Source organism: Vigna umbellata, chromosome 8 (assembly GCF_029865625.1).
Source record: "Vigna umbellata cultivar VRB3 chromosome 8, Vumbellata_1.0, whole genome shotgun sequence".
In the NCBI taxonomy this organism is placed as follows: Eukaryota; Viridiplantae; Streptophyta; class Magnoliopsida; order Fabales; family Fabaceae; genus Vigna; species Vigna umbellata.
Window position 1 is genome coordinate 44,970,823 of NC_142172.1, and position 24,565 is coordinate 44,995,387.

The window sequence follows — 24,565 nt, forward strand, 5'->3', positions numbered from 1 at the left end:
CTGTGTATATATTTAGACTTCTATTATACAAGTCCATCAATAAGTTTTGATGAATAGAATTATATAAGAGTAGAGAGTTTATCTTTTTTTTTGGTGTTCGATATAAAAGTAAAAACATAATTTTATAACCAAAATAACGAAGCAAATTCCATCGATTGTACCAATTATTACTGAAGTTTGATCTGTAACTGAAGAAAAGAGATTAGCTTCTCTTGAAATTTCTTAATATTCATTGATTACAGAGTGTGGTTACACAAGATCAGAAGTATACACAATAAGATTACAATTGATAGTGACCCATGGTCTTAAACGAATGAATCAAACCTTAGAAGAGACATAATATCTGAAAGTCCAAAAAGAATGAATGTTGAAGACATCAATTGCGATGGCGAACAGTGATATTGGTAGAGTGTTGAGCAGCATAAGAAGATTTAACATTGACAGAAGGAGATACGGCATCAGCACCAAGTCTCTGCTCAAAGAACTCAGTTGTGGGAGGCTGAAAATCAGACCTTGTTCTCCTGTGAGAAGATCCATCAGATGCCAACAGCAAATGGTAGCTGCGGTTTGAGCTTTCAGAATGGGAGAAGCTTCTGTAGCTGCGCTTAACATCAGGCTTTTGCTTCTTCATCGCATGAATCAGATATGGAATCAAACCTTCCATTGTCGCTTAACTTTCTCTTTCTCTCACAAACTCAACTTTGATTTTCTGTCTTCAAAGTGACGATGGAGGACATATTTATGTTGCTGGAGTGCGCTGTGAGCCGTCACAGATTTCACAGCTCAAATTGTCAACGCGGATTATTCCATTCATATCCTTCCATTCCACCACACTTTTAAGAAGTAAATATGCTTTTCGTTTCTACCACTTTTTTATTTCCTTTTTTTTTAAATATTTTTGTTCTGTTACTTTTTATTTATAAAAATAAAAAAAACAGTCCTAATATATTTCTTCTATAAATGAAAAAAACAAAACAAATGCATAAATATTATTTTATTCATATTACCTAAAAAGTTTATGATTATTTCGTTAAAAGTTATTACTACATGTATATATTATCTGTTAAAGGAAATAAAATTGAAACAAGAATATATATCCCTTCCAATTGTTCTGACTATTGAGGATGTTTGAATATGTTGACACGTTTCTTAGGTTGTAATTGTTGAGTGGATAACAACTCTGACCATGACTTTTGCTTGATATGGTGGAAAGCTACCCTTTCTTCTTATCTTAAAATTAATTAATTAGTATTCTTTAATTTGACTTTATGAATTTCTCCGCGGGGGCATCACATTACGCGTAGTATAACCAAAACCACCCAACATTAAGCTTTGGTTTCCATAATCACGAAATTCCACCAAAATATTATAATACAGAGTTTAACAACTTTTGTAAACAAACAATATTACGATCTCATTATCTATTTATATAGAGGGTTAATTAAATTTTAAATCTATAAATTAATTGGATATTTTTAATTCGATTTCTATTGAATTCTTAATTAATTGTTTCCAGGTGTGATGGTTTTGTGCTTGATATATAATGTTATTACTATTGTAAAAAATATATATTTTTTATTAAAAATATGTTAAAATAAGTCATATTTTTTTTATATATAATCCTTATTTCATCTTTACAATAACATTAAACTATCACTACATTTGACATACGTAACGTTAAGAGAACGGTCCAGTAAGTTTTTAATGGAAATAATAAAAATAATTTATTTCATATTAATGATAATATTATTTTATTTTAATCGCATAATATTTAAGAAAGATGACAAAAAATAACAATTATACTATGCAGTGAAAGAAAAAAATTAAAAAATATAAAATTTTTAAATAATCAAATGAAAAATATCAACAAAAAATTAATTAAAATACTTAACTTTATAAAAAAACTTTAATTTTAATTAAGTTTTGTATAAATGAAGATGATTAGCTGATTTAGAGTACTTTTAAGAATTATTTTTTAACTATTTTTAAATGTTTTATTTAATTATAATACTTTTAGAATTTTATTCTGAACTTTTTAGTCTCTTATCTATCTTTTCTTCTTTAATTTTTTAACTAGATTTCAGTATTTATAAAATAGATTATTAATATTAATATTTAAAAATAAACTTGTATCACTACATATATTATGTATACTTAATTTAAAATATAATTTATATAGTCATAAATGTCAGTTTATAAAAAAAATAATTATAATATAGATTGTATACTGACTCCATCTTAACTTTTGTGTATTTTAATCTTATATTACTTTTAATCTATCCTCTTTAGTTTTATTAATCAATTAAATTTCGATATAATTATAAAACAATAAATGAGAAAATATTAATCGCAATTTAACTTATTAGTCAAAAATCTAAAATATAATTTATATATTTACAGATATTTATTTATTATAAACTTAATTATAATATAGCTTATAAATTTAAAACTGTTATTATCTGTAACCTTTAATTGTGTAAAAATAAATATAGATATTTGTCTCAGTGAACTCCACGACGAGAGAAATGAAAAGGCTTGGCCCACCAGTATCAACATTTTAAATAATAAAAGAAATATGGTAAATTTTCTTGTTTTAGAACGAATATCAAAAGCTGGAATAGCTCAGTTGGTTAGAGCGTGTGGCTGTTAACCACAAGGTCGAAGGTTCAAGCCCTTCTTCTAGCGTTTTTCTTTGAAGAAATACGATTCCTAAATTTATACTTAAGTTATTTTTTACCATCCACTAATTGAAAATTTTAGAAATACTTGTATACTTATATATAATATATAACTATATATTAATTTATATTTTATATGTCATCTGATCCATACATAATATTCTTCCAATTTCACAAACTGTTGTCAAACTGGTATACAACTTTATATTCTTACCACACACCATGAGTAACTTCTGCTATGGCTTCTAGTTGCTAGCAAAGCTTTCATATTCTAGTCATTCAGACTTGAACTCCTTGGCCTTCATACTCCCTGAAAATTTAAGATCAATGTGGTGTCTAACCTGGGTTTCACTGGAGGAACCAATCAAAATAGTGTGTTGTCCAATCACTAACTTTCTTTTGCCATCATTATCCACGTTACTTAGCAGTTGGCATATATCAACTTTCACTGTCACAAACTCTGTCATCCCCATCGTAACATATACTCTTTCAAATCCTATAAGCTGTTTAATTGGAGCACCAGTCACCAGGTCTGAAGTTGCTGGCTCCCAGAACACTAGCACCACATGTGATCCATTTAGGGGTCCATTGTTCTTCACACCAATCACAAGCAAAAATGTCAAGTCCTCACAGTTTATGGAGGAAATGTCAACAGCTTGACCCTTGGAGACAGACTCAACTTGGGTGGCTGAGCCAGAAGAGAAGATGTTATGTGCTTCAGAAATGGATGTGCTTTGAACCATTATGGTGGAGGGAGCAGATTCAACATTCATGGAGAATGTGGAATAGCTTAATCCATGACCAAATTCATAGAGGGAAGTACCATTGTAAAACCTATAGGTTCTTCCAGGGAAATTTCTACTGATGTTGGCTCTCATGTTCATGTCTGTCATGGGCACTTGATCAACATAGGATTGTGGATACCATGTAAAAGGAGACCTTCCACCTAAAGTTGAATGCTCCGTTGTTAATGTCTAAAGATTGTACAGTATCCGATCCAGTGACAGTATTCAAAAAGTAAAATACTTAAAATGTGAATTTGATAAACATGTACAAGTAGTCTTACCTGGGTTATAGTCTCCAAATATTACTTGGGCAATAGCATCCCCTCCAGCTTGGCCAGGATACCCTACCCACAATATTCCTCCTATGTTGCTGACATTTTTAGAGAAGGAAATGTCAGTTGGACCGGCTGCCATTATCACTAAAATCACTTTTCCTTTTGTAGCCCCGGCCACATCTTTCACAAGCTTCCCTTGAAAGCCAGGTAATGTCAGGTTCTCTCTATCCAGGCCCTCTGCTTCAATAGATTGGTCTAATCCCATCACCAACACCACTGCATCAGCCGAAATTGCTGCCTTAACTGCTGCTGCAATGAGGCTCTGATTACCACATTTTACATCGCTACAACCAGGTGCATACTTTACTGAAGAAATGTACTTTCGTAGTCCTTGTAAAGGACTGGTGTAGCGGCAAGGAATGCCAGCATAGTTGCTGATCATAACTTCTGTTGCATTGGCATTTGGTCCGATCACAACCAATTTTTTAATGATAGTTTGGGATAAGGGAAGAGCTCCATTGTTTTCCAGCAAAACTATTCCTTGCTTTGCAGCATCTACAGACAGTTGCTGGTTGTCTTTAGTGCACACATCAGATGGCCCAAGGTTTGCAAATGGAAGTGACTTGGGGTCATCAAATAAGCCCAATCTCATCAGGACTATTGTAACAGTACTAAAAATGGAAAAGAAATCAGAATAAAGGAAAAGGCGAGGAATGGCAGTAACTGTATTCTTCTATCAGCAAATAGGTACCAATAGTAAAGGATGAGTACAGAATTAGAGAATATGAGGTGAGAGAGAGAAATCAGAAAAATACAGATGAGAAGAGAAAGAGACAATTCATCATTCTACACACCCCCTCACTAAAGGGCAAAAGTTGTTATTATACTGCCAGCCTACTTTCCTTGCACGAAATCTCTCAGCCTAGTGTTGGTCATCTTAGTGCGTGTGCTCCTCCTGAGCAAAGCATTTTCTGGAAAGGCTGCCACGTGTCCTTCCTCCATAACTAACTTATCATTTTCTGCCTGAAGAGGAATATTCTCCTCTGGGCCCATGACAATGCTTCCCCCATTAAAAATAACCTTGTCCTCAAGGTTGAAATTGGGATATAGGTGGCTCATGTCCTCTGCATTTTCCCAAGTAGCTTCAGAAACCTCTTGTCCACTCCACTGAACCAGGACCTGAGGAATGAGTTGCTCTCCTTTAAGAATCGTACGTCGGTTGAGGACTTGCAGAGGTTGCAGCATGATACCTTCTTCATCAATAAGTAATGGAAAAGGAATAGTTGTTGCAGTGTCATCTCCCTTGAATTCCTTTAGCTGTGAAACATGAAAGATAGGATGTATTTTAGCATTGACTGGCAGCAGTAACTTGTAAGCCACCGAACCAATCTTAGCAAGGATAGTAAAAGGGCCAAAGTATCTCATGCTAAGTTTTTGATTTTTTCGCAACTGAACTGAATGCTGCCGGTACGGTTTCAGTTTCACCCACACTTTATCACCAATCTGAAAGTGTTTCTCAATCCTCTTCTTATCTGCTTGATGTTTCATGTACTGTTGGGCCCTGAATAAATTCTCCTTAAGCTTGTTCAACAAAGCATCTCTGGCTAGTAAGGAATCCTTAACTGATGGGTTATCAGATGGTGACGGTTGATACCTCAATAAGCCAGGAGGGTCTCTGCCATAGACCACTTTAAAAGGAGTCATGCCAATGCTATGATGGAAGGAAGTATTGTACCAATACTCAGCCCATGGTAAAAAATTGACCCAATTCTTAGGTGATTGTGAAGTGAAACACCTTAGATACAACTCCAAGGCTTTGTTGACAGCTTCAGTTTGCCCATCTGATTGGGGGTGATAAGCTGTACTCATGGCCAATGTGGTGCCTTGTAGTTTAAACAATTGCTGCCAAAATTTACTTGTGAAAGTCTTATCTCTATCAGAGACAATGGACTTAGGCATGCCATGAAGTCGAACCACTGTATTGCAGAACAGGTCAGCGACTTGAGTGCTTGTATAATCTGCTTTCAAAGGTTGAAAATGGGCATATTTGGATAACCTGTCCACTATGACCAGAATCACAGTAAAGCCTTTTGAAACTGGCAGGCCAGTGATAAAATCCATACTGATATCTTCCCATATCTGAGAAGGGATGGGCAAAGGTTGCAACAGCCCAGCAGGTTGCACAGCAGCATATTTGGCTTGTTGACAGATGGAACAATGTTGTACAAACCTGTGTATTTGTTCCTTCATTTTGGGCCAATAGAACTCTGCTTTCACTCTGAAAATCGTCCTTGCAATTCCAGAATGACCGCCAATGGGAGAGCAATGATATGCTTCTAGGATTTTGGATATCAAGGGAGACTGCTGTGGAATTACCAATCTGCCTTTCCAAAATAGAAGTTGATCCTTACTAGAAAGATGAGGATTTTGATTGTTACCCAGCTCACAATCCTGTAACTGCTGTTTCCAATACTCATCCATGGCAATGTCGTGTTTGAGCTCCTGCAAAAACGTTGGTTGAGTTTCAGACCAAGCCATGTAAAAATATCTGGACAAAACATCCGCAGGAATGTTATCTTTCCCAGGTTTATACTCAATTTTGAAATCATAGCCAAGAAATTTGTGAAGCCATTGTTGTTGCTCAGGAGTTTGAATTGTCTGATCCGTTAGATGTCGCAAGCTACGTTGATCAGTTCTAATTGTGAATTGGTGGCCCAATAGGTAATGCCTGAATTTAGCCAATGCCTCTGTGATGGCATATAACTCCCTGGAATAAGCAGATTGCTTTTGCATCCGAGGGGATAGCTTTTTTGAGAAAAAAGCAATAGGGTGTTTGCCTTGGCTGAGTACAAACGCCTATACCAGTCCCTGATGCATCAGTTTCTAATATAAAAGGCTGATTAAAATTAGGTAAGGCAAGCACTGGAGCTGTGGTAATGGCTTCTCTCAAGCTCTGAAAGGTCTTTGATGCAATGTCAGACCAATGAAAAGCATCTTTTTTGAGCAGGTTTGTTAACGGTTCAGCAAGAGCAGCATAATTCTTTATAAACCGTCTATAGTAACCTGTGATGCCTAAGAACCCTCTGAGCTGTTTGAGATTTGTTGGCTCTGGCCAGTTTAAAATAGCCTGCACCTTTGCTTTGTCCATAGAAACCCCTTTCGCAGAAACGGTATGGCCCAAATAATCTACTTGTTGTGTAGCAAAAGTGCACTTAGACAACTTTGCATACAAAACATGAGATTGTAGAAGCTGTAAAACCGCTTCTAAATGTTGGAGATGAGAGGACCAGCTGGGGCTATACACGAGGATATCATCAAAGAATACAAGAACACACTTTCTCAGTAATTTCTGAAACACCCGATTCATTAGTTGTTGAAATGTGGCAGGGGCATTGGTAAGCCCAAAAGGCATCACCAACCATTCATAATGGCCTTGATGCGTTCTGAAAGCAGTCTTGTGTCTGTCCTCGGGCTTCACAAGAATTTGATGATATCCGGACCTCAAATCCAACTTTGAAAAGAATTGTGCACCAAAAAGCTCATCAAGTAATTCATCCACATTTGGCATAGGAAAATTATCCTTAACTGTGATGGTATTAAGGGCCCTATAATCAGTGCAAAATCTCCATGATCCATCTTTCTTCTTGACTAATAAGATTGGAGAGGAGAAAGGACTAGTGCTGGGTGTAATTATGCCTTCAGCGAGCATATCTGCAACCATCTTTTCAATTTGAGCTTTTTGACTGTGAGCATACCTATACGGTCTGACCTTAACAGGATTACTGCCTTCTATTAAAGGTATGGAATGATCCTGAAACCGTTGAGGTGGTAGACCTGAGGGTTTGGTGAAAACCTCCTTATAAGTATGCAACAACAAAACAAGTGCAGGTTCCAAATTTTGAGGTATTTCCTCACAAAATTCAGACTTGTTGTCAGATTCTTGTAGCTGTATAGAAAACACTTCAGCAATGGCATGAGTTTGATGGAGCCTTTTGATATGGTGAAACTGGGCTAGCTGAGGCAAGTTCTGTTTTTCACCATATAAGGTGATAAACTTACCATCTAGCAGAAATTTGAAGGCTAGAGCACTGTAATCAGCCACATGAGGACCTAAGGTTGCCAACCATGCTGCACCTAGCACCAAGTCTGCTCCTGCTACTGGTAACAAATAGACAGGAAATTGGAGAGTGTAGCCTTGCACCGCAACTTGCAGGTCAGAAATAAAGCCTTCAGCAGACATTGAATTTCCATTTCCCACCATCACTTGGAAATTTGGGGCTGGTTCGATTGGTAATTTTAGAAAGTGAGCAATCCGTGGCTGCAAGAAATTATCAGAACTGCCACTGTCCAATAAAATGTTTACTGAACAACCATTAATTTGACCCTGGAACTTAATGGTACCAACTCCACTACTGCCTTTTAGAGCATTGAAAGACAAATGATGATCAATTGCATCCTGTGTTAAGCTGTCTACAGAATCAGTCTGAATCACATTGTCCTCATGGGTGCACTGCTCCTCATCAACTTGCAGGATCATGTAATGCTTGTTAGGACACCGATGGTTTGGTGAAAAACGTTCATCACAAGTATAGCAAAGGCCTTTTTCGCGCCGAATCTGCATTTCAGTGGGTGTCATTTTTTTAATAGGATTGGCCGGTTGGGCGAATGGTTTAACTGTGGGGGTAGGCAAGAGAGGGGGTTGGGAATTTTGTAGTTTAGGATATGTGTATGGGGTGGTCTGTGTGTAAGGTTTATATGGTGGTTGAGATTTTGGTTTGGGAATGTATTTTTCTTCAAAGAGTTTGGCTAAGGACACAGCCTTAAGAATGGAAAGTGGATTTTGTGCTATAACTTCTCGTTTTAAGTCTGGTTTAAGGCCACTAATGAAGCAATCTAGGAGGGCATCAGGACTAAGGCCATAAACTCTATTAGCTAAAGACATAAATTCAGTATAGTAATTACTAACAGAATTTGATTGAGAAAGCTTAAAGAGTGTAGATCTAGGACAATCATAAGGTGAAGGACCAAACTCTAATTCCAAGGCTTTTACAAATTGTTTCCAATTTTGAAAAGGTTGAGTTCTAGTAATCATCTGGAACCAAGGGATCACATCCTTTTCAAAATGTAGGGCAGCAATAGATAATCTATGTTCATCAGGTGTCCCATAAAATTCAAAGAATTGTTCTGCTTTAAACAGCCATTGCAAAACATTTTCACCATCAAAGCGTGGAAAATCAACCTTAACATTTCTCACATGGTATGGAGGTTTGGGCCCAGGAGGTGGATCGAAGATGTTTGTGCTTACCGTGCTAAAAGGAGGTGGAGGATGAGGTCCCTGATGAACCAGAGTAAGTCTTAGGTTCTCCAAAGCAGCTTCAATTCCATCCAAACGGTTAGCAGTTTGTTGATCTCGAGTGTCTAATAAGGCAACAAAGTCATTGTCGCGTTGCTCTAACAGCTCGACAACTTTCTTCAAATCACGAATATCTGAGGTCACCTCTTTCATGCGAGTATTCTCAGCCATTTGCAGAAAAGTTGATGTAGCAGAATGAAAGCACCAATGTAACAGTACTAAAAATGGAAAAGAAATCAGAATAAAGGAAAAGGCGAGGAATGGCAGTAACTGTATTCTTCTATCAGCAAATAGGTACCAATAGTAAAGGATGAGTACAGAATTAGAGAATATGAGGTGAGAGAGAGAAATCAGAAAAATACAGATGAGAAGAGAAAGAGACAATTCATCATTCTACACACCCCCTCACTAAAGGGCAAAAGTTGTTATTATACTGCCAGCCTACTTTCCTTGCACGAAATCTCTCAGCCTAGTGTTGGTCATCTTAGTGCGTGTGCTCCTCCTGAGCAAAGCATTTTCTGGAAAGGCTGCCACGTGTCCTTCCTCCATAACTAACTTATCATTTTCTGCCTGAAGAGGAATATTCTCCTCTGGGCCCATGACAACTATGTAGTTGTACACCAAGGCTTGGTCTACTGTTGCTACGTCTACTTTTTTCAAGTTTACTGCATTTGCAGTGTATTTTTTCAGAAAATCGCCACAGTTCATGTTTAAACCTACGTGATAAGATACCATTTAGTTATCCAAAATTTCCACTATTAGTTTTTCCTCCTTATCAGAAAATCTGCAGCTGTAAGTAACCATAGTTCTACCTGCTTTAAGTGCAAGAGCCACTGCATCTTCAGGAGTCGCAGTGTAATGAATTGCATCATAATAGACTTCCACCGAATCACAATCCGAAACAATATATCTGTGAGGAAAGTAGAAGAGGTCAGGGAGCTTCACTTGGTTTGGATACTTGGATTAAAAGTTCAATGAAATGACGACCTTAAATTGTGTTATATTAATATATAGTTCTTCGTGGCCAGCAAAAAGAAGAAATTGTTAAATAATTTTGAAGTTAGCCAGAGACTTGTTATGTATAGAATATAAATCTAAACAAATGAGTTGTTGTGTATTGAAGACAAACCCATCTAGACCCCACTGGCCTCTTATTATTCCTTTGAGAAGATCTGGATCAGCACATGTAGGAACACCATTCACCCTATTATAAGAACACATAACACTGCTAACATGCCCCTCCTCCACACATTTCTTGAATGGAGGCTGATACGTGTCCTCCAAGTCTTGCTTTGTCACCTGCAGCAGGAGCAATTATAGCAAATCATCCCCGAAGTTATCATGCATAAAAAATCAGACATCTTCATTAAATCCTACACCACTTATGCATACCTCTCAAACAACTTCGTCATGACATGACCCCCATGTGTCCATAATCCTAACCAATTTCTACGTAAAATGTTGTCAAATTTAATTTATGAGAAGACATTATGTACCTTTGCATCAAAATGAAAGCGATCAATGCCTTTCCAATTGTCAATGTCATAGGCAGTATAATGCTTACAACAACTTGAAACCTTAAGCCTATCAGCTTTAGCACTTGCCTCGTCCTCCACTTCTTGTAAGCCACGAACATAGTTGACAGCATATCTAGACACCAGCAAGGGGTCTTCCCCTGGAGTTTCTTGGCCACGTCCCCACCTAGGGTCGCGGAACACATTCACGTTAGGACTCCAAAATGTCAACCCAGCCAAGTCCACATTGTACATGGCTCTAGCTTCTGTTGAAACAACCTGCCCCATCTTGTACCACAGACTTTCATTAAAGCTTGCAGCTGACAGTATCACTGCTGGGAAGCTAGTGGCACCTGGCACCGTTTTGTTAAAACGTGTCCCTGGCCCTAAGTTTGAGACACCATGAAGTGCCTCTGACCACCATTCATAAGCAGGCACACCCAGCCGGGAAATGCCCGCAGAAGGGTCCACTAGTTGCTGTGCCTTTTCTTCCAGTGTTAGGCGTGACACCAAGTCCTTCGCCCTGTCCTCATAAGATAGAGAAGTGTCACAAAATGAAAAGTTGCTTTTCGTAGCAGAGCCTGTGTCACATGCATGTTTTTGGCAAGAAGTTGGAAGAATCAGAAATGAAAGGAAAATGGATAAGAACCAAACTTGTTTTTTCATGATGTTTTTAGCCAGAACTTTATGCAGTTGTGTATGCTATGTTGGAGTTGGAGAGTTGCAACCCTTCTGCTTGGTTTTATACACAAAAAAGGTTAGGCCTGAGATTATGTGCATCTGTTTTTTCGTTTTCGTGCTAAAAGTTGTTTGCTTGTGGATTGAGATACATAGTAGAATGCGGATTGTTTAGCTAGTGGTGTGGCTGTAATGTGTGATAATACTAAGATGCTTAAACAAAATAAAAGTGTCTCTTGTCGTGGCATCATTAGTCACTGGTGTTCTTACATGGTCCAACGTTTTCCCTATAGTGTCAACAATAATTTTGGGCTAAGAATGTTTTATTGGCCCTACAAATGGATTTGTCATTGAAATTATGAACATGATCCTTTGCAAAGAATGTGATTGGACAGTTGATACACGTTTCTAAATAAGAATAGCTAAAGAAACTAGCTAGTGTGATATCAATGATCAATATATTTCTTGGGAAATAAGCTACTAGTACATATGAATGAGATTAAGGATAGGTAAAGAGAAAGAGCTACTCATGTCATACCTTAGGGTGTCTTTGAAGACACAACACATCAAAAGTCCAATCTTTTTATTTAGATATAATTGAACCTTAAATTATCATATTTGTTTAAGATAAAAGCAGTTTGATTAATTAAATTGTAAGAAATAAACATTTAAAAATTAAAAAATGAGTTAAAATCATGAATTATTTAAAATGAGACCACGAAAATCATAAAAATAAAATAATAGATCAAGAATTAAAAGTTCGACCTGGCCAACAAATTTGAAAAATCAATGAATCTTGTTAATAAAAAAAATAGATTAGAAATTGCAAGAGAGCAAAATTGAAGTCTATTTCCCTTTACTTTTAATATATCTAAATAATGGGTGTTTTAGTTAAACATCACTCATTTCATTCTTTACAATCTAAACAGTTTTTCCACAACTTAGTAACTTAATTTATTTTACTAAATAAACTCCACAGGTGAGCACATATATTCTTATGTTTCTTCAATATTAATTACTAATAACTTTTGTTGTTATTATTATTATTTGATAAAAAAAAATATCTCAAATTAAAAAAAAAATGGCACTCGTGAAAAGTTCTTAATTGGATAAGTTAAAATAATGGATCTTACAAGGCACGAGTAAAAGGAAAATAAGAACTTCCTAAGAAACATGAACAAAAATATCATATCCCTTTTAGCATCACATCTCGGAAAACCTTATAAAAGTTATAAAATATATTTAGACATGCTTTAATTTTTATAAATAACATTAAAATAATAACACAATAACAAAAAATTGTCATATAAAACCATAATCATTAAGGTTACTTAACAATTGAGTAAAAATAAATTAACTTAACAATTATCATGTTTTGTTTAAGGATGCTTAACAATTGTTCTAAAGCAAATACAATATTAGTTACAAACAAAGTCTCACATTAAATAAAACAATAAATGAACATGAGTTGCAAATTTGTGAGGATTTGACTCAAAACAGACAATATCTTACTAGTGTAGAGATCTATATGTGTATGTTAAACTTTCCTAGATACAAGTAGTTGGTATCATTACCCTCAAATTAGTTTATACTAAATTATTCATTTTCTATTACTTAGTTATAATTCCTTATCCATCTTAAGTTCTTCAATTCACAAAAGAAAAAAACCATTTCTTTTCTAAGTTTAGTTAAATACAAAAAATGACAATTAATCTTTAATTATAATCTGGTTTTTATTTTTATGAATAAATAAAAAGTTGTTATCACGTGGTAAAATATCATAAGTGAGGGTATTGAAATGTCAGTTCCCAAAGTTTTGTCTATATTGTTACAGTATCAATGACTGAAATTAAAACATTGCGTTTTGTAAAACTAAAAGAAAATTCAAAAATATAATATTTTGTAGAAGTTTTAATAATAATAGAAAGTGTCTCTGAAAGAAATTTTGTTCTCCTCTAGCTCTCTTAGAGAACAAACAAGAAAGGAAAGAAATAACTTGAAGTTTCAATGTATTTTTCTTATTAATAAAAAAAATACACCAGTAAAGCATTTATTAATATTTCTTTTGAACATATATTGTTTAATTGACTTTCTTGGAAAATTATATAAATTCGAAAATTTCGTTTCTTATTAATAATTACTGTAAGTGTATAGCTTTTAATAAATTAAACTAAACATAAGAGGGATGATGAGAAAATATGTATTCTGGAAATAAATTTAAGTGATTTGATTGAATAAGTAAGATGGAATAAACTGAATAACTATAACTGTGAGTTAGAATTTTGTTAAGAAATATATTTTAAGTTATATATACTGTGAATAAGATTTGACATTAATAAATAAGTTTGATAGATCATCTCCTTAGAATAAACTTTATATTATATTAAAAAAGCGGATTTTAAACTGATATTTTTAACCAATTTTAGGAATATTTAATATAACTTGAATTTATTTTTTAATATTTATAAGGTTTAATAGGTTCGGAGGTCCCTATATTTGCGGGTTCGTTTCACTTGGGTCCTCCAATTTTAGAAGTGATCAATTAGGTCCCTAATTTAACAAAATTGAGTCAATAATACCCTTTCCGTTAAATGCAAGGGAATCTGAATGCAAATTAAAAATTGCAGAAATTGCCACGTATTAAGCTCAAACTCTGCCACCTGCAAATAAAATGATGTCTCAGCATGCCACCTGTTTAATTTGCATTCAGATTCCCTTGCATTTAACGGAAAGGGTATTATTGACTCAATTTTGTTAAATTAGGGACCTAATTGATCACTTCTAAAATTGGAGGACCCAAGTGAAACGAACCCGCAAATATAGGGACCTCCGAACCTATTAAACCTATTTATAAATTTTCATTTATATTTTAAATTTTAAATTTTATTTTTAATATGATATTATGTTAAAATTTAATAGTAAATAATATAAAATAATAGTTTAATATAATAATTATTAGGGTTAAATATGTTTTTAGTCCCTAAACTATTGACCGTTTCTGGTTTTCGTCCCTCTTTCAAAGTAAGGTACAATTTGGTCCTCATTTTTTTTCGAAACGTTCGTTTTAGTCCTCGAAAACTAACACCGTTTAAAAATTTGGTCCTCATTTAGCAACAAAACGAGGACTAAAACGAACGTTTTCGAAAAGAATGAGGACCAAATTGTACCTTACTTTGAAAGAGGGACGAAAACCAGAAACGGCCAATAGTTTAGGGACTAAAAACATATTTAACCCTTTTTTCTTTTACTTTATCATTACTCAATACATCATCATTTATTACATTCAATACTTCAACTTAACTATTGTTATCATTTTGGAAGTAATTTCAAGTTTTTAATTAAACTTTAAATTATATATAAAATGTTTGACAAATATATCATCATCTTTTTCATCACTTTAATTTATTATTTTTCATATTTCCTTTTTTCACTTTCATCTATCTCCATTATGTGCATATCAAGTTCATCACTTAACATTTAAACACACATAAATTTAAATATAAACTATGAGAACATTCATACATAAAAAAGAAGAAGCTATAAAGTATTATTAAAATAAATAAAAATTGAAATGAAAAACTCAGATAGACGTGAGAAGACTATAGTTAGAAAGATAATACCTATTTTAGAAAAAAAAAGACAGAGAAGAAAAAAAAAAGAAAGAAAACATACAAATGATTTATATATTATCGCATAATATTAAAAAGAAAAGGAAAAATATACATTTTTCTCTTCCAACAAATATTCAATAGTTTCTATTTTCAGAATAAAAAGTAATTTCATTTAACATGCATTTGGATTGTATATACACATTCGTAGTAATGATTACTTTTCCTATATATTTATATTCTAGAAATGCTGCAATCTTGAACAAAATAGTAAAAATAATAAAAAGATTATCTCCTATTAAAAGAATTATAAAAGAAATTATTGATTGTACGAAGTTTTTAAAACAATCCAATTTTTTTAATTCAAAACCATGAAATTAACGTAATTAACAAAATAACTAGATCACGTTTATTCACTAATGTCGCTGATTTAATTTAGGGTTAAATATGTTTTTAGTCCCTAAACTATTGGCCATTTCTGGTTTTCGTCCCTCTTTCAAAGTAAGGTACAATTTGGTCCTCATTCTTTTCGAAACGTTCGTTTTAGTCCTCGGAATTTTGGTTTTAGTCCTCATTTTGTTACTAAATGAGGACCAAATTTTTAAACGGGGTTAGTTTTCGAGACTAAAACGAACCTTTTCGAAAAGAATAAGGACCAAATTGTACCTTACTTTGAAAGAGGGACGAAAACCAGAAACAGCCAATAATTTAGGGACTAAAAACATATTTAACCCTTTAATTTAATAGTAAGGGTCTTATAACAATTTTACAAAAATCAAAATCTAATTGAAAAAAAAAAACAAAATAATCTATTTGAGATTTTAAGTAAAAAAAAATACCTACAAAATAATTAAACTTATTTTTATCCATACTTTAGTTATAAATTATACTTTTGAGTAATCATAACTTTTTTATATGCATCAAGTTTTTTTTTTCGGAAATTAATCTAATTTGATTACGTATATATAAATTTTTAATTAGTATTTTTTTATATTTACACTTTTTATTTACTTAATTTTGTATATTTGTTTTAATTTTTATATTTTTTATTATATTGAATTCTTATTTTTAAGAAAAAATTTCATTGAGTTTTTTTTTTTTTGTAAAATGAAATTTAATTTTTGTTTTTTTCTTTAAATTAATGTTAATATAGCTTGAAAGTATTATTGGTTAAATTTTGGATTTATTATATATCAAAATTTAGATATTATTTTACTTTGGAGATAGAAAATGATATAAATTTTTATATTTGACATTTTAAAAATATATTAACATGTAATTTTACAAGAATAAAAACTGGACTAATATAAAAACTAAAATAAGTAAAATAAACTTAAATATTAAGTTATTCTTATACAAATATATATATGTGTGTGAGAGAGAAAAAAAATTATATATATATATATATATATATATATATATGTGTGTATATATTTTATATATATATATATATATATATATATATATATATATATATATATATAACTTTTATATTATTAATTAAAATCAGGTTCCGTATTTTCATGCAATAAAAGTGAAACAACTTTCAAAATCCATCTCAAGATATCTCAAGACTAATTTAAAATGACATTACATTAATTTTAATTTAATCTAATATCTCTCACAAAAACACATTAGTTTAGGTAGTTCAAAAAAGTATCCATGAACAGCTCATTCTTATCCAGATAATTATCATTTTATAATAAATAATAAAAAAACTTTTGACTTAAAATCTATCCATTATTTTAGAGTTAAATTTCTAAAAATTATTCCAATGCTTTGGACAAATTATTATTAAACTTTCTCATTCCTTTTAAAATCTTACACACCTTTTATTTTATTTTTGTAAGTATTGATACTCATTTTTAAATTATACATCTCTTTGTTTTAAAAAAAAAAAACATTATACTTATATTCCTGTAAAAGAGACTGGCATAAGAACAAAAGATAAAAAATTTAATTCCTTAAAATGTTAAAAAGTATTAATATAATTTATTGGTATTTGGAGTACATTATTACAGAGAACAAAAACATTTTTTTTTTCGTAGAGATTTGAGATACGGGGTAACTTTCCTGTACACGATACGTTTTCTTTTTCATTGGACGATATATAAGGTATACGTAGATAAGATTAGAAGTATAATAATTGTTTTTAGTCTGTTTTGAAACATAAATTAAGATAATTCATACAATAATTTTTAAATTGGTAAAAACAAGGTTAAATGTTAATTGATGTGACAAATTACTTATCCAACCTAGAAAAACATTTATTTTAGCAAATACATATATGAAAATGTGATTTCATTAGAAAAGGAAATATATCCTTCTTGTCACGTCAGCTCTAATTATAATTTGATTAGGTTAGGTTTTATTTTTATTAAATATTTTTTTAAATTCTAATTAAAACTGTAATTAGTTTTTCTCCTAATTAGTTTCTCGCAACAGGGAAGCTTTATTCCCTTTCGTTTTATGTGGCAAAGACTTCTCTCTTCTTCTCCTTCGTGATTCTAGTTGAGGGGTTTTGCAGGTAAGGAGCCAACACCTTTCTCGTGGTGCGGTGTTTATTGTAGCGGGGGCGTCTCTGCGAGGTTTCGACCTCAGAAATCTTCGTTGTGAGAGAAACCTTGTTGATGACATCATTGTGGAGGGAAATAACGGACCTAAGGTTTCGTGGTTTGGCGGTCTTCGTTCATCAGCGTTTCCGCAGCCACTAGGGTGGTGCATTACACTAGGTAATGATTTATGTTTCTGCTTTGCAAGTGGATGACACCGTTTTGGTGGTTCGCAGGTTGAAGGGTTTGACTTATGTTCTTCTTTGTGGGTTTGCGAATTAGGGGTGGTCCTAAGTTCGCGTTTGGGATCTCGTGGAGGTCGTTGATCGTTCAGGCTGATAGCGCCGATGATGATGTCGAAGTCCATGACCGGCAGTAGCACAATCGAAATTTGGTCTCTATTTTGTCTATATTTTGTCTATATTTTCTTTTTATTAGAGATATTCATCAGGATGTAGAAAGGATTAGAACGAATTATGTAGACTTGAAATTTTATATATTAGTGTTAATAAAGATTATATTTTTTATTTTAAATGTGATTTTAGCTTTTATTTTAATTTATTAAATAATATTTAAATACTAAAATAATGCAAAAGAGGAATAAAAATCTTACATTTATAAAATTATTAATATAAGAGAGAGAAAGCTGGACCCTAACATATTGATCTTGAAGGAGCTGAGGGGTGCCTAACATTTTTAAAAAAAATTGTTTTTGCTACCATAACATTTAATGTAATTTTTACCAACTTAATCAACTTGACTTTATTCAAACAATTTTGATAACATAAAAATTCAATATCTACATTTTTTAAAATCGAATACTGGAATTTAACACAGGAAACAAGTAAGGATTTAAGTCATATTTTTATTATCATTATTATATGCAAAAGATGATATATGTAAAAAGTAATTAAAAGAAAAAAGAAAATCATTGTATAAAGTGTTTCTTGTTTCAAATACCTAACTTTCAAAATGTTTATCTCACGTCACACACACACAATGTAATATATATATATATATATATATATATATATATATATATATATATATATATATATATATCAAAAAATGAAAAATATTTAAGATTGTAAATGCTTAATGGTTAAGACTTACAGTCAAGAAACAAAGAAGGTTAGCAATTTTGTTGTCTCCCCGAATTCAGATATCTAACAGTGAAAGATCTTTGCGTTTCCAAGTCCTCGCATACTTATATATACGCAACTCAAGTACTAAATCCAGTTTTGTTTTGTTAAACAACAACAAAAAACCCCACTTTCCTTTTTTTTATAGGAAACTGAGAGAAAGCAAAGGTTCAATTCTTACCCTTCTTTCTCCCTTGAAGAGATCTCTGAAGCTCACCCATTTTGGAATTCTTAAAACCCAGGCTAATCACTATCTGGGTGTTATCAAAATGAAGCTTCGGAGATCTTCGTTCTGCGTCTGTCTAGGGTTTCTGGTGCTGTTCCTTTCGGCGCCGTCAATGGCGAAATTCGTGGTGGAGAAGAACAGTTTGACGGTGACGTCACCGGACAACATCAAGGGAACGCACGATAGCGCGATTGGGAACTTTGGGATACCTCAATACGGAGGCAGCATGGCTGGGAACGTGGTGTATCCTAAGGACAATAAAAAGGGTTGCAAGGAGTTTGATGAGTCTGGGATTTCCTTCAAATCTAAACCCGGTGCTCTTCCCACTATCGTTTTGCTCGATCGAGGAAGTAAGATTCTCTTATTACCAGTATTTTGACGTCTGATTTCGAAGGTTTCAACATCTGTTGGTATTGATTTTGGGGGGTGTAATTTTGTATGTGGTTTTGAGGCTTTTTAGCTCGTTTTTTCGTTGTTTGAGAAGGGTTTTTGTCTCTCGGTTTAATGTATTGCTTGCTAGGAGCCAAAGTTGGTTTCTTTTGTTGGTTTAGGCACGTTACCTTGCTATTTGGTTCATGGGGTGTTGCTATTGCTTTTTTCATGTATATATGGAGAGAATAATTATTTTCCCCATTGGGTTGATAGATAATGACGGGTCTTAGGTTTTATTTCTACTTGTTTGGATTCACGTTTGATTCCACAAAATCGCGTTAAAATAGCATCTCAGGTTATTATTCTTAATCTTTTGGTCGATTCGTTCTAGTTGACTTGATCCTTTAAAATGATTTTAAGTAAATATATTCAAGCGATCATTCTACATTTAGGAGTTGATTCCAAAGTTTTACTTTTTTTAGTTGAAACAACCATTAATTAGCATTGTCTTTTAGAATAAAGACAGAGAAACATAAAGCTTTTCACAGCAAAAATCAATTTTGACCGAAGTTAATTTCATTCAAAATTAATTTTGGAAACACTTATCCAATCACACATAAAGATCTATTAGTTCGAATTTGTGGTTTGCTTTTGCAAAACTAGCATGCTGTAAGTTTGACCAAGTCTTGATATGTTGCTTGGTTTTATTCTAAGTGTTTTTATCTGTTCTTTTGCAGATTGCTTCTTTGCTTTGAAGGTCTGGAATGCACAAAAGGCCGGAGCTTCTGCTGTTCTTGTTGCAGATGACATTGAGGAAAAGTTGATCACCATGGACACTCCTGAAGAAGATGGGTCTTCTGCAAAATATATAGAGAACATAACAATACCATCTGCCCTCATTGAAAAAAGTTTTGGTGGAAAGTTAAAGGATGCCATAAGTAATGGGGATATGGTCAATGTAAATCTGGATTGGAGAGAGGCTGTGCCCCACCCAGATGATCGTGTGGAGTATGAACTGTGGACCAACAGCAATGATGAGTGTGGAGTTAAATGTGACATGTTGATGGAATTTGTGAAAGATTTTAAGGGTGCGGCACAGATATTAGAGAAAGGTGGTTATTCTCAATTTACGCCCCATTATATAACTTGGTACTGTCCTCAGGCATTCACATTAAGCAAACAGTGCAAGTCCCAGTGCATAAATCATGGGAGATATTGTGCTCCAGATCCTGAGCAGGATTTCAGTACTGGATATGACGGAAAGGATGTGGTTATTGAAAATTTAAGACAGCTATGTGTTTTCAAGGTGGCTAATGAAACCAAAAAGCCTTGGGTGTGGTGGGATTATGTCACTGATTTTCAAATTAGATGCCCAATGAAGGAGAAAAAATACAACAAGAAGTGTGCAGATGCTGTCATTGAATCACTTGGTAAGTGTATCATTGTTGTTTATTATGCTATCCATTGGTGGTTTGTTGATATAGATTTCTAAAAGATGATTATTCAATATTTGCAGGCCTTGATCTTAAAAAGATTGAAAGGTGCATGGGAGATCCAAATAGTGATTCTGAAAATCCTGTTTTGAAAGAAGAGCAAGATGCCCAGGTTCTCCTTTATAACATTAGTTGTTTTTTTTTTCAGTTCATTTTATTGTTTAATTGCTTGGATCACATTGTCATACATAAATTTTTAACAAGTTAGTGTTTGTAGGTTGGGAAGGGATCACGAGGTGACGTTACCATATTGCCTACCCTAGTTGTCAACAATAGACAGTATCGAGGTTTGTACTATATGCTTCTCGGATTGATATTGGTCTGGATTTCCTTTTCTAATGTATTTTTTTTCCAGGGAAATTGGAGAAAGGTGCTGTTATGAAAGCTATTTGTGCTGGTTTCGAAGAAACTACTGAACCTGCTATTTGTTTGAGCAGTGGTAAATGTTGTCTTTCATTCGGTTCTGAAGAAACAAGCTATTTTGTTTTCTAAGTAGAAAACTTTTTATTGGCAGATGTGGAGACAAATGAGTGCTTGGAGAATAATGGTGGTTGTTGGCAGGATAAATCAGCTAATATCACCGCATGCAAGGTATTTGTACTTAAATTAGAATGACTGTGTAACGATCCTGGCTTCAGTTTTCTGTATTCCTGATTATATATGTGAATATTTTCTCAGGATACGTTCCGAGGGAGAGTATGTGAGTGCCCCTTGGTGGATGGTGTGCAGTTCAAAGGAGATGGTTATACAACATGTGCAGGTTAGAATTCAAACTTATCTATCTTCGCAAGAAAATAGATAAGGATAAGAAAAGGATTAAAACGATGTGTATTTAACATTATGAACACTTATCCATGATCAGACTTACTCATTTTTTTTCAATTTACAAATGTGCTAAGCTTAATGAATTAGAGTGGTTCCTGGGTTTGATATTTACTTATTGATCTCATTTACGTGCATTGACTGAGTGTGATGATTCTTTAGTTTAGAAAATTTGTATTTTCATAAATCTAAATTATTTATAGATGCAAGATCGACTCCTTAGCATTTAGGGATACTGTTGGAAGCTTTTATCTTTAAATTATAGTGGCCTAGTATACAATTCAATAAAATTCTAGGAGCCTATGATATGTATGTGTTATATACTCAGTTACTATAGAATAATAAACCTTTTCATTAAATGTATTTAGAGTTTTATTGAACTAGTTTCTTCTGGGTTTGCAGCTAGTGGACCTGGGCGGTGCAAGATAAACAACGGAGGTTGTTGGCATGAAGCTCGGAATGGGCATGCATATTCTGCCTGTTTGGTTAGTAGTTACTAATTTTTTTAAATGTCAACTTCACTGGGCAATGTTTATAAATCCACAACGGAAACTGAATTATGGCATATATGATCATTGCCTTATGGACAGGATGATGGAGGGGTAAAATGCAAGTGTCCTGTAGGCTTTAAAGGTGACGGTGTCAAAAATTGTGAAGGTGAGATATATTGATAATTTTTTCTTTTTTTATTGTTTTTTCCTCGGATTGAGCTCTTGCAGTATAACCTAGATCCTGTTTAGTGGTTATTCTCATTATTTTTCAAACAACGGTACTGGAAATAGTCACAGTATCTGTGGCTTAGTGTATATGTATGTGATTATACTTTTGAAACCTGGTTTGAGACCCGATTGTTTTTGAGATAAAATTCTGTTTAAACACAAATCAACTGAATTTTGGCAACATGTTGGATTGACAATGAAATTCAGTTTACATGTATTACAAAAGCCATTTTGTATTACAGTGAAAGTAGTGAGTTTTTTCTTAAAATGTAGTGACTCGCATGTTTCAATCTTTGCCATTTATGGTATGATCTTATGGTTAAGATTTGTTCCTAATCTAACATAAAATCTAAGTTCCTACCATTTTAACTGAACAAGCAGATTTGCTACGCACACATACATAAACTCCCTACAAAACATTTTGTATTAAATCAGTTGAGACCTAATTAAAAAAGTAGTGTAAAAGTAGGAAAGATGTATAGCTGTCTCAGTGAGGGTCTAATTGGACGAGTTTTTTCCATAAGTGCTTAGGAAAAAGAAAAATGAAGAAAAAAAAAAAGTTGACTCCATTAGTTGAAAGCTCGCTCTTGTAGAATCTTTCCCATATAGTTTCTCAACATTTTTATTTTTAACTTGTGTATGGACTAATTTTATCTTATGACGAAGTCAATTTTATTTTTCTATTTTTTCTTTTGTAGATGCTCGATTAAATAGACCCTAAGTGAAACTGGATTTTATGTAAATTATACTCCCCGTCTCAAATTTTAGAAAAAAAAAATAATTCACACTAGTTTAGAAAGTAACATGTAATTGTACTAATCTCATTTAAAAAGAGTCATTGAAAAAAAATCCCCACTAAATGAAGGGAATTTTAGGAATAAATAGTTAGGTGAAATTAGTTGAGATTTGTTTATATTTGAGACGTACATCCAAAACATTTTTTTGCTTATATTTGAGAGATGAGAGATTACTTGATAAGCCATATTTTAACTTGATCTCACCGTTAAGTGGTTGTGTACTACTATTAATCCACCACCTGGTTGGTGTTAATTATCTTTGACAGTTTCATCAAACCTGAACAAAATATCTGAACTCTTTTGTTTTATCCTTGCAGACATTGATGAATGCAGACAGAAGAAAGCTTGTCAGTGCCCAGAATGTAGCTGCAAGAATACTTGGGGCAGCTATGAGTGCACTTGCAGTGGAGATCTTTTGTATATAAGGGACCACGATACTTGCATAAGTGAGTGAAACACACTTGATGTTCTTCTACTTTCACGACATTTGAATTGGTCGGTTTTATTTATTTTCAACTGGGTATTTTGCAGGTAAAACTGCCCGTCAGGAGGGAAGATCAGCTTGGACTGCTTTTTGGGTTATTTTAGTTGGCTTAGTTATGGCTGCTGCTGGGGCATACCTCCTGTACAAATATAGAATAAGGGTAAGCGTAGTCACATTCTCTCAGTTTACTGATGCTATTACCTTCCTTTTCTATTCAATTCTTATTTTATACAGCATAACGGCATTTATAATGAGAGCCACCAATTCCTTATCAGCTGAGACCTATTATTAGAAACTGTAGTTCGAGAACATGACATTTGACATTTACTCTGTTGGACTTTTTGCAGTCTTATATGGATTCCGAGATCAGAGCCATCATGGCACAGTATATGCCCTTGGACAGCCAATCAGAGGTTGTAAATCATGCCAACGATGAAAGAGCGTGAGAGGATTGGATATTTATGTGTGAAGTGTACCTTTTTGAGTTCAGATTTCTGAGCACATGAATTTCATAGACTGTATCATATGGACAATAAAAGGGTTCAGAATTAGATAGTTGTCCTACGTTTTTACTGGGAATGTAGCAAGTTGTATACTTAATTTAGGGCATACTTTTTTAAGTTATTTTATTTCCACTAGATTTTAGGATTTCTGTTTATGCCACTTCTTATTCTACACTTGTGATTGTAACCTATTGTGCTTTTTTATTGCAGCATTAACAACATTGTTCATTCGTTGATAGGTGGGTGTTTTTTTCTTCACCCTCTATCTTAAATGCTTTATTGTTTGAAATAGCAGAAATGGTGTGAACATAGGGAAGAGGGAGAAGATATAGAAGTGAGATGTGTCAAAATAGGCGGGTAAATATTCAAAGGAGAGGCATGTTTTTCAGGCGGTTTATATTGTCACGAAATGTTCGCATTCGTTCTGATGGGTTTTTAGTGTTATTTTTGTGATTAAAACTGTCAAATCTCGTTGCTATTCAAAATAAAAATAAAATGAGATTTTTAACTATGAATTTTATTGTTTTAATCTATATGCTCTATTTTTTCCATTACTTCTCTTGA

At 33.4% G+C, this 24,565-nt stretch overlaps 3 protein-coding genes and 1 non-coding gene across 4 annotated transcripts; 2 read left to right on the forward strand and 2 right to left on the reverse strand.

Annotated features, from left to right (window-relative positions):
- Positions 1–189: 189 nt before the first annotated feature.
- LOC124831405 (beta-1,4-xylosidase) lies at positions 190–807 on the reverse strand. The gene has a single exon (XM_047305389.2). The coding sequence runs from the start codon at positions 662–664 to the stop codon at positions 377–379; it is 288 nt and encodes a 95-aa protein (XP_047161345.1). The 5' UTR covers positions 665–807; the 3' UTR covers positions 190–376.
- Positions 808–2,611: 1,804 nt separating this feature from the next.
- On the forward strand, positions 2,612–2,685 carry TRNAN-GUU (transfer RNA asparagine (anticodon GUU)). Its single transcript has one exon. It is a non-coding gene; the product is annotated as a tRNA-Asn (tRNA).
- A 109-nt stretch (positions 2,686–2,794) lies between these two features.
- LOC124831415 (Glycosyl hydrolase family protein) lies at positions 2,795–11,302 on the reverse strand. The gene is made up of 7 exons (XM_088096307.1): positions 10,588–11,302; positions 10,221–10,390; positions 9,904–10,001; positions 9,698–9,807; position 8,122; positions 3,745–4,395; positions 2,795–3,624 (listed from the first exon to the last, which is right to left on the reverse strand). The coding sequence occupies exons 1-7, from the start codon at positions 11,269–11,271 to the stop codon at positions 2,954–2,956; spliced, it is 2,385 nt and encodes a 794-aa protein (XP_087952433.1). The 5' UTR covers positions 11,272–11,302; the 3' UTR covers positions 2,795–2,953.
- A 7,263-nt stretch (positions 11,303–18,565) lies between these two features.
- Positions 18,566–24,237, forward strand: LOC124831406 (vacuolar-sorting receptor 1-like). The gene is made up of 12 exons (XM_047305391.2): positions 18,566–19,161; positions 19,921–20,613; positions 20,700–20,788; positions 20,894–20,963; positions 21,032–21,115; positions 21,191–21,267; positions 21,355–21,436; positions 21,901–21,983; positions 22,089–22,155; positions 23,332–23,460; positions 23,546–23,658; positions 23,846–24,237. The coding sequence occupies exons 1-12, from the start codon at positions 18,855–18,857 to the stop codon at positions 23,942–23,944; spliced, it is 1,893 nt and encodes a 630-aa protein (XP_047161347.1). The 5' UTR covers positions 18,566–18,854; the 3' UTR covers positions 23,945–24,237.
- The last annotated feature ends 328 nt before the right edge of the window (positions 24,238–24,565 follow it).

Bases quoted from the DNA above. Each gene is read 5' to 3' on its own strand.
- LOC124831405 (XM_047305389.2), bottom strand. From the start codon at position 664: ATGGAAGGTTTGATTCCATATCTGATTCATGCGATGAAGAAGCAAAAG.
- LOC124831415 (XM_088096307.1), bottom strand. From the start codon at position 11,271: ATGAAAAAACAAGTTTGGTTCTTATCCATTTTCCTTTCATTTCTGATT. The intron at 10,002-10,220 runs GTTTGTCTTCAA...CTTTCCTCACAG, and splicing joins GGCCAGTGGGGTCTAGATGG to ATATATTGTTTCGGATTGTG. The intron at 9,808-9,903 runs GTAGAACTATGG...CTTATCACGTAG, and splicing joins GGCTCTTGCACTTAAAGCAG to GTTTAAACATGAACTGTGGC.
- LOC124831406 (XM_047305391.2), top strand. From the start codon at position 18,855: ATGAAGCTTCGGAGATCTTCGTTCTGCGTCTGTCTAGGGTTTCTGGTG. The intron at 20,964-21,031 runs GTTTGTACTATA...TTTTTTTTCCAG, and splicing joins CAACAATAGACAGTATCGAG to GGAAATTGGAGAAAGGTGCT. The intron at 23,659-23,845 runs GTAAGCGTAGTC...GACTTTTTGCAG, and splicing joins TGTACAAATATAGAATAAGG to TCTTATATGGATTCCGAGAT.